The following is a 13,769-nucleotide window of genomic DNA, read 5'->3' as shown; positions in this document are numbered from 1 at the left end:
ATCAAGCCAATATTGAAGGTTTTTTTCTAATTACTCTAAAAGAAAGCAATACCAATTAAGACAGGATGATATTGGTGCAGAAATACACAATAGGGAGATGAGACTAAAGGAAAAGCCTAGACACCAACCACGCATTTATAATAATTTGATATATTAGGACATAAGCAGCATTATGAGTTAGAGGGACAATGAGTTTGTGATAGGTAGAGATTTCCTGAAGATACATAGGGCACTAACGATAAGTGGAAAGATCGGCAAACTGGTCTACATCAAAATTAGTAAACTCCTATTCAGCAAAAGACTTGATCAAGAAAATGAAAAGGTGACCATAGAGGAAGAAAAGATCTGTCCAACAAATATAACTGAAAAAGGACTTGTACCAAGAATATATAAATTAAGTTCCACAGATCAATGCAAAGAAGATAACCCAACAGACTTGAAGGGAAGATTCATGTAAGAGGAGATCTGTTTCATACAAGGGGATACTGATAACACACCCATAAGAACTAAGATGAAAGACACTGACAATACTGAACACCAGCAAAGATGTGGTGAACCAGAATCCTCTTACTGCTACAGGTGGGAGTGCTAATTGCAGCCACCACTCTGAAAAACTATTCGGCATTATTTTTTAGAGCTGAACAAATGGATACTAAATGGTCCAGTAATTCCACTTCTAAGTATGTACTGAGCAGAAACGAGGACGTATGTTCACCAAAAGGCATACACCAAAGTTCATGGAAGCACCACTCTGAAACAGCCAAATGTCCATCAACATCGTGAGTAAATAAACTGTGGCATATTTATATACAATGAAATACTGTACAGTGAGAATAAAAGACAAAAACAAACAACAACTCATAACATGTTGACTCATAAACATGTTGAGCAAAAAGAAGCCAGATACATAGTGTCTAAATTTTGTGACTTCAGTAAGTTTATAATAAGGCAGTTACCATCTATGATATCAGGACAGAGAGGTTACCCTGTTATGGCAGGGGAAGGGGATAGGCAGGCAAAGGGAGTTTCTGGGATGTTCGTAATATTCTATTTCTTGATGTAGGAACTTGGGACCTGAGTATTGTTCACTTTGTGGAAATTCCTTTGCTGTACACTTAAACTGTGTACATTTTGTGGACATATACTTTATTTCAATAAAAGTTTACTTTAGAAAAAGAAACACTTAGGGGCACCTGGGTGGCTCAGTTGGTTAAGCATCCGACCCTTGATTTCAGCTTAGCTCATGATCTCACAGTTCGTGGGTTCAAGCCTGGAGTCAGGCTCTGTGCCCACAGTGTGGAGCCTGCTTGGAATTCTCTCCCCTCCCCCACCCCGCCACTTGTGCCCCCCCCCCCCCAAAATAAATAAATAAACTCTAAAAACACAAAGAGAAGTTTAGATGTGTTAGCTGAATAATGACCCTCCAGAGTTGTTCATACCCTGTACCTCAGAACATGTAAATATGTTACAATTACATGATATGATAAAAGGGACTTTGCATGTGTGACTCCAGACCCTGAGATGAGATTATCTGAAATTACCCAGCTGGATTCAATGCAGTCACAAGTGTCTTCATGAGAGGAAAGCAGAGGGATACTGTGACTACAGAAGAGCAGTGTCAGAGTGATAAAAAACAAGAAAGACGAGCAGCCATTGCTGGCTTTGAGCATGGAGGAAGGGGCCATTAGCCAAGGAATAAAGGCAGCCTCTAGAAGCTGAAAGAGACAAGAAAATGGATTCTCCCCTGAAGCCTCCAGAAGGAATGCAGCCCGTCAACACCTTGCTTTTAGGCTTCTGACCTCCAGAACTATAAGAGGATGAATTTGTGTTGCTTTAAAATACTGTGTGTGGTAATTTGTCACAGCAGCCATAGGCAATTAATCCACAATACCTTTGAGTATTTAAGGTATGGAAACACCCTTCCAGAAAATAAGAATGAAACAAAAGAGAACAGTTCTAAAGAAGTACTTCTTGGCATGTCCAGCAGTCTGAAAATATGAAAGCATTGCTGCAGAAACCAGTGGATTTTGTGTCTATTGATGCTGAAGTGAGCCATCACCTGCCAGTGAAGTTGTTGACAAATTTAAGTGGACTGCACCCCAAAACTGTGAAAGCCCAAAGATTTCATAAGCTACAACGTAAAAGGCAAAATGACAATAATAATAATAATAATAAATGTTTAAATAATACTAACTTTGAATACATTATATCAATGAGATTCAGCACATACAAATGTCTCAGTTACTATATTGTATATTGTCACATATATTATCTCCTAAGGTTGTAGCTGTCATTCCTAAGTTACTAATAAAAACCCTAGAGGGCAAAGTATACCCCAATACCCTAAATTGGCAGAACCAAGATCTGAACTCCAAAAATTCCACTTCCTTTTATATAGAAAAAAGCAAAAATAAGCCAATAAAAAGGTCTTTTCAGTTAGACACAAAAGTATATTTTTAAAAATTCATTTATAGTATACTATATCCTCATTTGATATAAGTGAAGTCTTCTTACTTAGTTTCATGTAGCGTTCTTTTCCTAAATCGAAGAGGTGCCATCTTTGAATCTGGAACGATATGAATGCTTTCTTGTCTCTCGGAGGTTAAGTTTTGTTCTGGATCACTGATCACAGCCCTACACAGAAAATACAAAGTCTGACAATTCAGTGTGATAACGCATGACTCTAGCATTCACATATGTGTAAGCAGCTAGAAAAGCTCAACTACCAACGCAAACTTAAAATTATATATTTGCCAGATACTGAATGAATAAATTTAATAATTAAAAACTACTAGCCATACAAAAAAACACTCCTATCAATCTTTTTCCATAAATATTATCTAAAAATACACTGAAATTTTTGAGAAAACTCTGAGCTTTGTGTCTCTCTTTAATTTTTTTAATGTTTATTTGTTTATTTTGAGAGAGAGAGAGAGAGAGAGAGAGAGAGAACGCACAAGCAGGAGGAGGAGCAGAGAGAGAGGGAGACAGAGAATCTCAAGCAGGTTCTGTGCTGCCAGCACAGAACCCAACTTGGGCGTCAAGCCCACAAACCATGAGATCATGACCTGAGCTGAAATCAAGAGTCAGATGCTTGGGGTGCTTGGGTGGCCCAGTGGGTTGAACATCTGGCTTCAACTCAGGTCATGATCTCGTGGTTCGTGAGTTCAAGTCCCACATTGGGCTTATTGCTGTCAGCATGGATCCCATTTCAGATCCTCTGTCCCCCCCCTCTCTCTGTCCCTCCCTTACTCATGCTCCCTCAAAAACAAATAAAATAAACCTTAAAAAAAAGATGCTTAACCTACTGAACCACACAGGCGTCCTCATGTCTCTCTCTTATTATTCTTTCAACAAATAGACATTGTATTGATGACTTCTGAAAAAAGATGTGAAGCAAAGTAAGTAAGCAACAATATGGATTTCTGGGGGAAAAGCATTCCAAGCAGAAGGGAAGATAAACGCAAGGTACCTAAGACAGGAATGAACCTTATGGTATGTTTGAGAACAGGGAGGAAGCTGAGTGGCTGGAACAGAATAGATAAGAGAGGGAGAGAAGCAGGAAAAGTGATCCAAGGTCTAATGATGGGCAGCTCATGTAGGGCTTGGGTAAACTATATTATTGACAATTTTTTAGCACACCTGATCCATATCCTTGCCATGGCCTCATTATAGGTGTACTGTACTTTCTTCCCCTTTAGCTTTGGGCTTAGCCATTTGACTTGCTTTGGCCATTATATAGAGCTGGATGGCTCTGCTGATCTCAACTAAACTAACTTACGTAAGTGTGGGTTGTTTGTGGATCTGCTTGTCTAGGATAATCTTGGCTAAGTGGCTCAGGTGCATTTGCAGAGTCACGTTCTTCTTAAGACCAGTGGGTGGGCCAAGCTGTGTTCTCATAAATATAGTAAAAGCACAAAAAGGCCAAGTGGGAACACATAAGGCTTCCTAAGTCCTAAGCTCTGAACTGAGACCAATGTTTTTATTCATATGTAACTGGCCAAAGTAAGTAAAAAGTAAGAACCACTTGGCCAAGCCTAGCTTAGACAGTTAATCTGAAGATACATGAACTCTAATTAATTATTGTCTTAGGGGGCGCCTGGGTGGCTTAGTCAGTTATGCGTCCGACTTGGGCTTAGGTCATGATCTCACAGTTCGTGAGTTCGAGCCTCCCTTCAGGCTCTCCACTGTCAGGCAGAGACCCCTTTGGATCCTCTGTCTCCTCTCTCTCTGCCCTTCCCCCACTTGTTTGCACTCTAAATAAATAAATAAATAAACAAACAAACAAACATTAATTATTGTTTCAAGCTACTAGGTTTTATGGTGATATGTAATCAATACGTAGATATTACTCTGATGTGGAAAATTACTAGAAGGTTTGATCTGGCTTGCTTTTTAATAGACTTACTCTGGCTCCTGGGTTAAGAATAGACCAACAAGGGGCAAATGGAGACACGATGAGTGTAGTTAGAAAGTGACTAAAATAATCCAAGAGAAAGAAGATGACAGTGTGAGCAGGGATGATGGCAGAAGAAGGAGTAAATTTATTGTGGGGGTGGAAGTGAGAGTGATTGCTGACAAACTGAGTATAGGATTTGAGAAAAAGAGAGGCATCAAAAGCATCACCAAGATTTTAGGTCTAAATAACCTGAAGAATGGAGCTGCCTTGGAGGAAAATTAAAGAGGATTTGGTCATGGGAAAAGGGAAGGAAAAGAACTTCCCGGAACCCAGATTGGCAAATGTTCCACTGGAGCCTTAGATTAGGGAAGCATCAGCGTATAAATGGTTTTTAAAGGCATGATACTGGATGAGATCACTTGGGAACTGCATGTAGAAAAAGTCCAAGAATGGAGCCCAGTGTACTCCCACATATAAAGGCAGGGGTGATGAAAAGGAACCAGGGGAAAAGACTGAGAAGGAGCAGACGGGAGGAGGAAAACTAGCCAAGTGTCGTGTGTAGGAAGCCAAATGGGAAAGAGAAAAGTATTTCAAAAAAGGAGAAAGTTTCCAGTGGAGAAAGACATTGCTGGGTCAAATAAAGGAGAACCGAGAGATCGCCATTAGTGGAACAACATGGATGCCACGCGTTATCTTATGAGGAGATGTGGTGGCACAGTGAGGGTGAAAACACCGACAAAGTGAGTTCAAGAGATAAGTGAAGGAGGTGCATTGAAGCCTATAAGAATAATTATTTCAAAACAAGTTACTGAAAAACATGCACGTAAAAATGCACTTTCTCTCTGCCATCTACACAAGCAATACTTTTTTTCAAAGCTAATCCTAAGTCTCTCTCTCTCTCTCAAAAATAAATAAACATAAAAAATTTTTTTTTTCAGCTAACCAAAAGTCTTAGTTCTTTCTTGAAGGCATCCTAGACTATTCCGCCTTTTCTGAAATCCTGCCATATTTACATATTATCATGCAATTTGAAACAGCAGGTATTTAACCTTTACACAGTTTTCTAAGAGTTATGAAACTGGAGATTAAGTTTAAAATTTCTAACAGTCCCGCAGTTTCCAAACTGTGCACCAAGTCACTCTAGGGTGCCACAGAAAATTCATAGGGACTACGTGAGATATTTTTAATTTTTGAGGGAAACAGTGATACTTGGTATTTGTTGGATGCTACCTGAACTACTAGCTCAAGGTAATTCACAGTTTGAACAAGAGATCATGTTACAATGATGTCAAAACGTTGCAAAGCAGGGTTTTCTACAGTTGCTGTGATAAATAGTAAGTGCCATGTGCAGTCAAAAGTGAAGGTGACAGTATCCTACACATTTCTAAGGTTTGAGGGATTGGGCAGTGTCCCAAAAGGTACAAACAAGTAATTGAGGCTATTCGAAAATGAAATAAAAATATTGTTTCTTTCAATTTATGTGTATTATTTTTTCAAATGGCCATTAAGTTGTAATGAAGTAAATACTTAAGTTATTTAGATAAAAATACTTAAAAATAGAACTGTTGGGTATTTCTACTGACTTAGGAATGCTATGAAAAACAAAATCACTAAAACACTATGAGTGCAGTGAACAGAGAAAGTTTGAGAGCCTCTGAGATAGCCACTTGCTGATTGACTAACAATAAAAAAAATTAATGAAAACTTTCTGAATGGATTTATATTACTCATTACTAAGTCTCACCCACCTAGATAAGTGGTCTATCATCACTTGCTCTGCAACAGTCTGTTTCTTCTTCTCTGCAGCCACAATTTCCTAAGAAGAGAAAATTTTTTTTTAATTTCATTGTCCATAAAATAGAACAATACTATAGTTAAGACAAGAATCCAAAATATATGTTAAATTTCCAAATTCCTTCTTAAATATAGATTACTATATCCATCACTAATAAAAGAATCCTAATTATTTAATCTAAAAATACCATTTATTTCCTAAAAAGTGATACACTTAAATTTCTGTAGAAATCATCAGAGTTTTCCATGCACAGCCTCTGAATTTCATGGAGCTAGAATAAAGGAGGAGGAGATTATTATATCCCTATCCTTGACAGATACCCTGTAAAAGGCACTTTAACCTGCTCCAAGAATACCAACCCTGACACAAAAAGAGTTTGTTCTAAAACTGTAAGTAGTAGATATGAAGCTAAAACTGAATTGGAATCATTCAACTTGATATCAAAAATCTAAAAATAAATATTTTTAAAAAGCCTTCCATCATTAAAAGGATAATAATATTTTCTATGCATATAATCCATTACTCAATTGCTGGTTTGATTAAACTATCTTCACGCTATTTTTTGCTCTTCCAACTCATTTGAAAATATTTTTACTATATTTTAGGTTATATGAAATTGAAAGATTAGTAATCATTCAACTCCAATTAGATTGTAATGTGACTATATTCACTAAAATGTTTCCTTTCAAGAGTAAATAAAATAAGTTAAAAAAAATTAAGGAGTCAAAATAAAGCTGGTTCTATTTTTACACTGTAAATTACTGTCATCTCCCTTGATCACTGTAGTAAATGGAATTGAGTACAATAACATTCCTTAGATAAAGGCTTTGTAACCTTAAGGAGAATGCTCCATTTGAAACTAATGCAAAATTCAAATAAGAATGACTAAAGGCATATCATAGAAACTACTAAGAAAACTGGAAATTTGGGCACAACTATTTAAATATTAGTCTATAGTTGAATTTCATCTTTCTTTCTTTCTTTTTTTTTTTTTTTTTTTTTTTGGTTTGGTAGAACTTAAGATACAGTTTACACATCCAAATACTCCCCATATAAAGTTCATGTCATTTAACATAACTGCATCTGGTGTTATCTAAGCTCATGACAATTTATAATGACTTGTTTAGTAATCAATGTCAAACAGCAATTAAAAAGTTAGAAAACTTGTGGTAACTTACAGGTACAGCAAAGCATGTTTTATGTCTAAGGGGGAAGAAAGTGAGCACTGACTAAAACATGAAATTATATACAGAAGAGATCAGCCAGAACACAGGTGTAAAACTCAGAAGCAAGCAAAAGGTGAGATTAATGAGTAGAAAGCCCATGCAGAAAGCCCACCTTGAGTGTTGACATTTATGGAGGCTTATTGTAGGAAAGGTTAGAATCACCCTCAGGCACACTGATTTAGAGGCCTGTGTAAACAAAAAGCAGATCAGAAGCAGAGGCCACACTGATTCAAAGGATCTGATAATGTTGAAAACTGACTAGCAAACTAAAAGAGATGGATATAAAAACCACACAGGCTCACTGCTTCTGTTGTTGAATTAAGTGTTGTTGAATTAAGTGGTTAAAAATTAAAATGTTTCCACCTACATTTTAAAAATAAATCAGGGGCGCCTGGGTGGCGCAGTCGGTTAAGCGTCCGACTTCAGCCAGGTCACGATCTCGCGGTCCGTGGGTTCGAGCCCCGCGTCGGGCTCTGGGCTGATGGCTCAGAGCCTGGAGCCTGCTTCCGATTCTGTGTCTCCCTCTCTCTCTCTGCCCCTCCCCCGTTCATGCTCTGTCTCTCTCTGTCCCAAAAATAAATTAAAAAGGTTGAAAAAAAATTTTTTTTAAATAAATCAGTATTGGGGCGCCTGGGTGGCTCAGTCAGTTAAGTATCCGACTTCGGCTCAGTTCATGATCTCACGGTTCGTGGGTTCAAGCCCCGCATCGGGCTCTGAGCCCATCCAGCTTAGAGCCTGGAGCCTGTTTCAGATTCTGTGTCTCCCTCTCTCTCTGCCCCTCCTCCACTCGCGTTCTGTCTCCCTTTGTCTCAAAAATAAATAAACATTAAAAAAAATTAAAAATAAATCACTACTAATTTCAAACGCATTCAAAGTGTACTCACACAAACATTTCCTTGGGCGGGTGTGGGGGGGGATGATAAATGCCTGCTACCACAATGAAATAAAATGTACGTGATGCTGAATTTAGTGAATTAAAATGATTGTGAGTAAAAGAAATCCACTAACACCCAGATGGCTTTGGATGAAATCAAGAACACTCAATAGGCCTTAAGTATCAGTAATACTCATTTCAAGTGTAACTTCAGGAACATATCAAAGTAAGCCTTATCTGGGATACTGTTTTGTCTTATAAAGTAGCTTTTTTAAATTTTAGGATAATCCTGGTAAGATTCCTTATTCTATTAAACATAAATATCTCAATAATAATAGGCATATAAAATAATGTTTATGTTGTTTTAGTAAAAGAACTATAGCAAGGTAGTAACTTGGTCATCCACAGAAAATCAGTAATAGTCCGGAGACTGATTACACATTGTTGTCAATTCAGAACATACTAATTCTGGATGATTCCAATAAAATATATATTGACTTCCCTCAATGATAATGATAATGTAACTGGCTAAAACTGTAATGTTTTATTATATTTAGGTTATTTAAGCCAGAATTTTCCCAACTTTGGAACCACCACACACTGGTATTTCATCAGCTCATTACTAATATGTCTAAGATATTAATCACTTGGGTGTGTCTGGGCTGGCCAGTGGACTCCAGCTTCAAGCAGTTTGGTCTGATTACCCCAGGACACTATAGAAATGTCATTATCTATTTGTATCAGATCTGCCCTAAGCGATCCTCATCCAACAATCCAAATGATTTTATAAAAGATGCAATTTAGAGTTAATATTGAGAATCTAGAGCTTTGCTTCCCTTTTCCTTAAAAAAAATAATAATTACTTGATTCCTGCCCTTTTCCTTAACGTGCTGGAATTTCTCTAGTCTTATTTGCTTATCACTTTCATAAAACTAACTAGGTTACTTTGGAGGCAGGGGTGATGCTAAATCAAACCCACTGACAAAAACAGCAGCCAATTAACATTTTTAATAGCATAAACTAAATTTTTATAAACTCTTAAAGATTCAAGACTATTTTTCCATGGTAAATATACCAAACAGCAACCATTGGTAAAAATGAGGACTCGATTTACTCATTAGTGAACATCCACCTCAGTCCAAATTCAATTGTTGCAATTATTTATTCAGTTTTAAGTCTGGAAAATCTTGGAGGGCAAATGAACTTAATGGGTTAACAAGTAAATAAAAATACTGGTAACTTACGGCATCAGACTTCCTCATACACCATGGTGCATTGTACGGGATGTCTGCATAACCCTGCTGTAAGAGGGCCTTCCTATCCAGAGTTGTAAGACCATCGATGATGGCTGCTTCACCTTGTACACACTGCAAGTGAAAGCAATAAATAAACTCATGAGAGTTTGTACTCAGTTCACATACTTAGCATATTTGTTTTTAACAAAATAGAGTATTAAATCACCTCTGAACATGTCAATAGTTATTTGTATAGCAGTTAACAGTACAATCTCTGACAATCAGATTGCCTATTTGAATCCAGTTCTTCCACCTTCTAGCTAGATGACCTCTCTGTGCCTTGGCTTACTCATGGCAATGGGAATTAATAACAGTATCTACTTCACACACACACACACACACACACACACACACACACACACACACACAGATTAAATGCCCAACACCTATAAAAGTATCTGATAGAGTCAGCATTAGATACAAAGTAGCAACTATTATAACTATTATTGTCCATTTGAGTCTTTGTAAAGTTAATAAAAATGGGCAATGTCCACTCCTTCATACAATGAAATTCAGAAGTACTAAGAGATGGGGTTTATCCTTTAAGGTAAAGGATTCTCTGGGATCCTAAAGATAAACACTAAATTTTTCTCTGAATATAAGATGTACTTATATTCCCTTAACAACAACAACAAAAATATCCCAGTGGGATAGCAATTGCCAAAAACATAATAGATTTCAAGAGTTTTTCCTCCAGGGTTTGTTCTCACTTTAGATCCTTCTCGGAAGGTCACACTCCATGTTCATACTCTACTCTGTCTTCATGACCTTTGACTACTACATGAAATCTTATACATTTGTTTGTGAATTATTGCCTGCCTCTCCTGCTAGACATTCCATTAGGGTGGAACTGTCTTTTCTATTGCAGTATCCCTGATGCCTGAACAGAACCACACATTGTGAACACTCGATATTTATTCAACAAATGAATAACACATCTTGTATAAGTATTAACTATTGGGAAGTCAATTTATGAGGATACTTTATAATTTTATTTTATTTATTTTTTTTAAAATTTTTTTTCCAACGTTTATTTATTTTTGGGACAGAGAGAGACAGAGCATGAACAGGAGAGGGGCAGAGAGAGAGGGAGACACAGAATCGGAAACAGGCTCCAGGCTCTGAGCCATCAGCCCAGAGCCCGACGCGGGGCTCGAACTCACGGACCGCGAGATCGTGACCTGGCTGAAGTCGGACGCGTAACCGACTGCGCCACCCAGGCGCCCCTATAATTTTATTTATTTACCTGCTAATATATTTGTTTTTCCTGCATAGTGATTTATTTTAACAGGCATCAAAAAAGATGTTTAGCATTATATAAGGTAAATTAAGCTGATTAAATTAACAGACTATGTTCAAGTATAAGCAAAGGTCTGCACTAAGTTTAGACTGAAAGGAACTTTCAAAAGATTTTTATTTATTTTGTTTCAGCTTATTTTTATCCTTTTACAAAAGGGAAAGGGTGACATTTCCCCCTTGGTATGTCAAATTTAACCTCCCCAGACCAGACTTCCTGGTGGTCTTCCCTCCCCTTCCAATTGTTCAGGCCCAAAACTTTAGAGGCATCCTTCATCATCTCTTTCTCCTAAGCCTGCAACCAAACCATCAACAAATATTCTCAGCAAATATTCTCAGTTATTCAAAATCTACCCAGAATCTGGTTTCTCATCATGACCACTTCTTATCCAACTCTGCTGCCATTGTCCTCATCTCTTGTATGGCTTATTGTGACAGACGCCACAAATATCTTTCCGCTTCCAGCTTCACCCCATTCTTCACAAAACCCATCCTCAACACAGCAAAGGCGCTTTCTGCCTCAGAATAAAAGGCAAAGTTCTTACGTGGTCTACAAGGCCTCGCAGATCTGCCTCCCCACCCTCCCTTAACTCTCTCCTCATCTCTCCCTTCCTCTTCCTCCTCTGACCACACCATCCTCCTTGGTATTTCTTCTTTTTTTAGTGTTTATTTATTTATTTTGATAGAGAGAACCAGCATGGGAAGAGGCAGAGAGAAGAGAGAGAGAGAGAGAGAGAGAGAGAGAGAGAGAGAGAGAGAGAGAATCACAAGCAGGCTCCGTGCTGTCAGCACAGAACCTGACTCGTGGCTCAAACCCACAAACTGGGAGATCATGACCTGAGCCAAAATCAAGAATCAAAGGCTTAATCAACTGAGCCACCCAGGTCCCCCATCCTCCTTGATATTTCTTGAACACTCTATGCTCCCTCCTGCTTCCTGACACTCAGAGTTTATTCTGAGTGGCTTGTGCATCACCTCTTGTGTACCAGTCGTGTGCTGAAATGCTACCTATGGGAAAGATCTTCCCTGGTGATCCTGTACAAGTGCAATCCCAACCTTAAACCCTGGTCTTCCCAGTTCCCCTCCATCCATAGCATTTATCACCATCTGTCAGGCTAGATGGGTTGATTGATTGATTCATTCACTAATATGTTTTTTCTGGCTAAGTCCTTCCATTATGATATATATTCTGTAAGGGCAAAAGTATTTGTTTTATTTACTGACTTAATTATTGTTTTCTATAAAATTGAAGTTTAATAATTTTCATGCTTTATTTATTTTTTTTTTTAATTTTTTTTTCAACGTTTATTTATTTTTGGGACAGAGAGAGACAGAGCATGAACGGGGGAGGGGCAGAGAGAGAGGGAGACACAGAATCGGAAACAGACTCCAGGCTCTGAGCCATCAGCCCAGAGCCTGACGCGGGGCTCGAACTCACGGACCGCGAGATCGTGACCTGGCTGAAGTCGGACGCTTAACCGACTGTGCCACCCAGGCGCCCCCTATGCTTTATTTAAAGATATTTCATTATTTAAAATATAAGTTCACATTTTGGGAAATAATTTGACAATAAGGATTCATCAGCTTTTTACACTAAATGGAAGGAAACTCAACAAAGGAAATCTGCCATTAAACAAGCAGAGGGGAACTTTTATCTTACTGTTTAATTATCTGTTGACTGATAATATCAGTTTGACTAATGGGTGATTATGACCTTTCGTTATTGTCCTAGGTCCTAAATAAGTCTAACTTTAGCTTTTTTTTTTAATCAGTAAAAAGAATCAATTTACATGTTGTTCCCTACTTTATCAAGAGGCTTACATTTCTGATATCAGAGAGCCCTTCTATTTCCAGAGATTACTATTCCAATGCTAATTAATGTAATTGTAAACAGTTTTACTAATAGCCCATGTATACAGCAATTTTGATTTTCGTAATGGCAAAAATTTTTAAAAATATCAAATAAGTTGTTCGAACCCTTAAGTACAAAATTATTATGTATAGAAACCAGGTCTTTTTGCAAGACTATCAAGAACACATGAAATAATAATTATATACATTTATATGTAGATTTTAAAAATCAAAGCAAAACAATTTTTTTCCAAAAGAAAATATGCATATGCTGGCTTCTATAAAATTCTTTATTCATACTATAAGTGTTTACCAAACATATGGGAAGCTTTGCAAGAAATATTGGTTCCTCTCTTAACCAAAAATAAACAAATGCCCTCATCTGAACACATGTTCAAGGAAATCAAAGCTTTGCTTAAAAATATTTTAAACTACTTTGCTGCAGCAAATAGAGCATGAGCTTTTAGATATCTTCAGTCTATTTCCCCAACATTATTACAGTGATCTAAATATTACACAGTAAAACTTATAAATACATGGCCAGATGCCACAGGGCTGTGAAATTATCCTGCCTATGATTATAGACATTAGATTATTACATTTGTATACATCTGTTTGGATCTGGGATACGTGTCTTAACATAATAGAGACAAAATAATCCCATAACTTTTGTTACTCTTTCCACTAAACACCATGTGATATAGTAGTTAGTTCAAGTTGGTTCCTACATGGATAGATGATATGCCATACCTACTCATAAATTAATCAATTCTTTTTACCTATAAAAAATGTTAAGCTGATACTACCATCAAACTTCCCTGAAAATACAATATTCTTACAAAAAGTTAACTATTACATCCAATTATTATCTCTTTTATGGCTAGTAGTGTCATAAACAATGTTTCTAAAGCTTTCTTTCCACAATTCAAGGTTGACCTTTCCAATATGCTTATGAAAAGCCATTAAATATATTATGGTTAGTTTGCTCTCATAGTCATGAATGGTGACTTTACATCTAATTAATATTAAATAA

The 13,769-nt window shown here is 37.2% G+C and overlaps 1 protein-coding gene across 6 annotated transcripts in view; it reads right to left on the bottom strand.

The window, feature by feature from the left end:
• Positions 1-13,769, bottom strand: part of CAPS2 (calcyphosine 2) — a 109,901-nt gene that overhangs the window by 24,943 nt on the left and 71,189 nt on the right. For 5 of the 6 annotated variants that reach the window (XM_040491389.1, XM_040491388.1, XM_040491386.1 and 2 more), the window contains 3 exons: positions 9,539-9,661; positions 6,148-6,215; positions 2,515-2,634 (listed from right to left, as the gene is read on the bottom strand). In XM_040491389.1, coding sequence (XP_040347323.1) covers positions 2,515-2,634; positions 6,148-6,215; positions 9,539-9,661 — 311 coding nt within the window. Of the gene's footprint in view, positions 1-2,514; positions 2,635-6,147; positions 6,216-7,532; positions 7,607-9,538; positions 9,662-13,769 lie in introns of all 6 variants that reach the window. The other variant, XM_040491390.1, reaches the window with a different exon arrangement.

The sequence above is a fragment of the Herpailurus yagouaroundi genome, unplaced genomic scaffold (assembly GCF_014898765.1).
Source record: "Herpailurus yagouaroundi ecotype Mexico unplaced genomic scaffold, PumYag 182, whole genome shotgun sequence".
In the NCBI taxonomy this organism is placed as follows: domain Eukaryota; kingdom Metazoa; phylum Chordata; class Mammalia; order Carnivora; family Felidae; genus Herpailurus; species Herpailurus yagouaroundi.
Note: the sequence above shows the minus strand (reverse complement) of the source record. Positions and strands in the feature narration are given on the sequence as shown.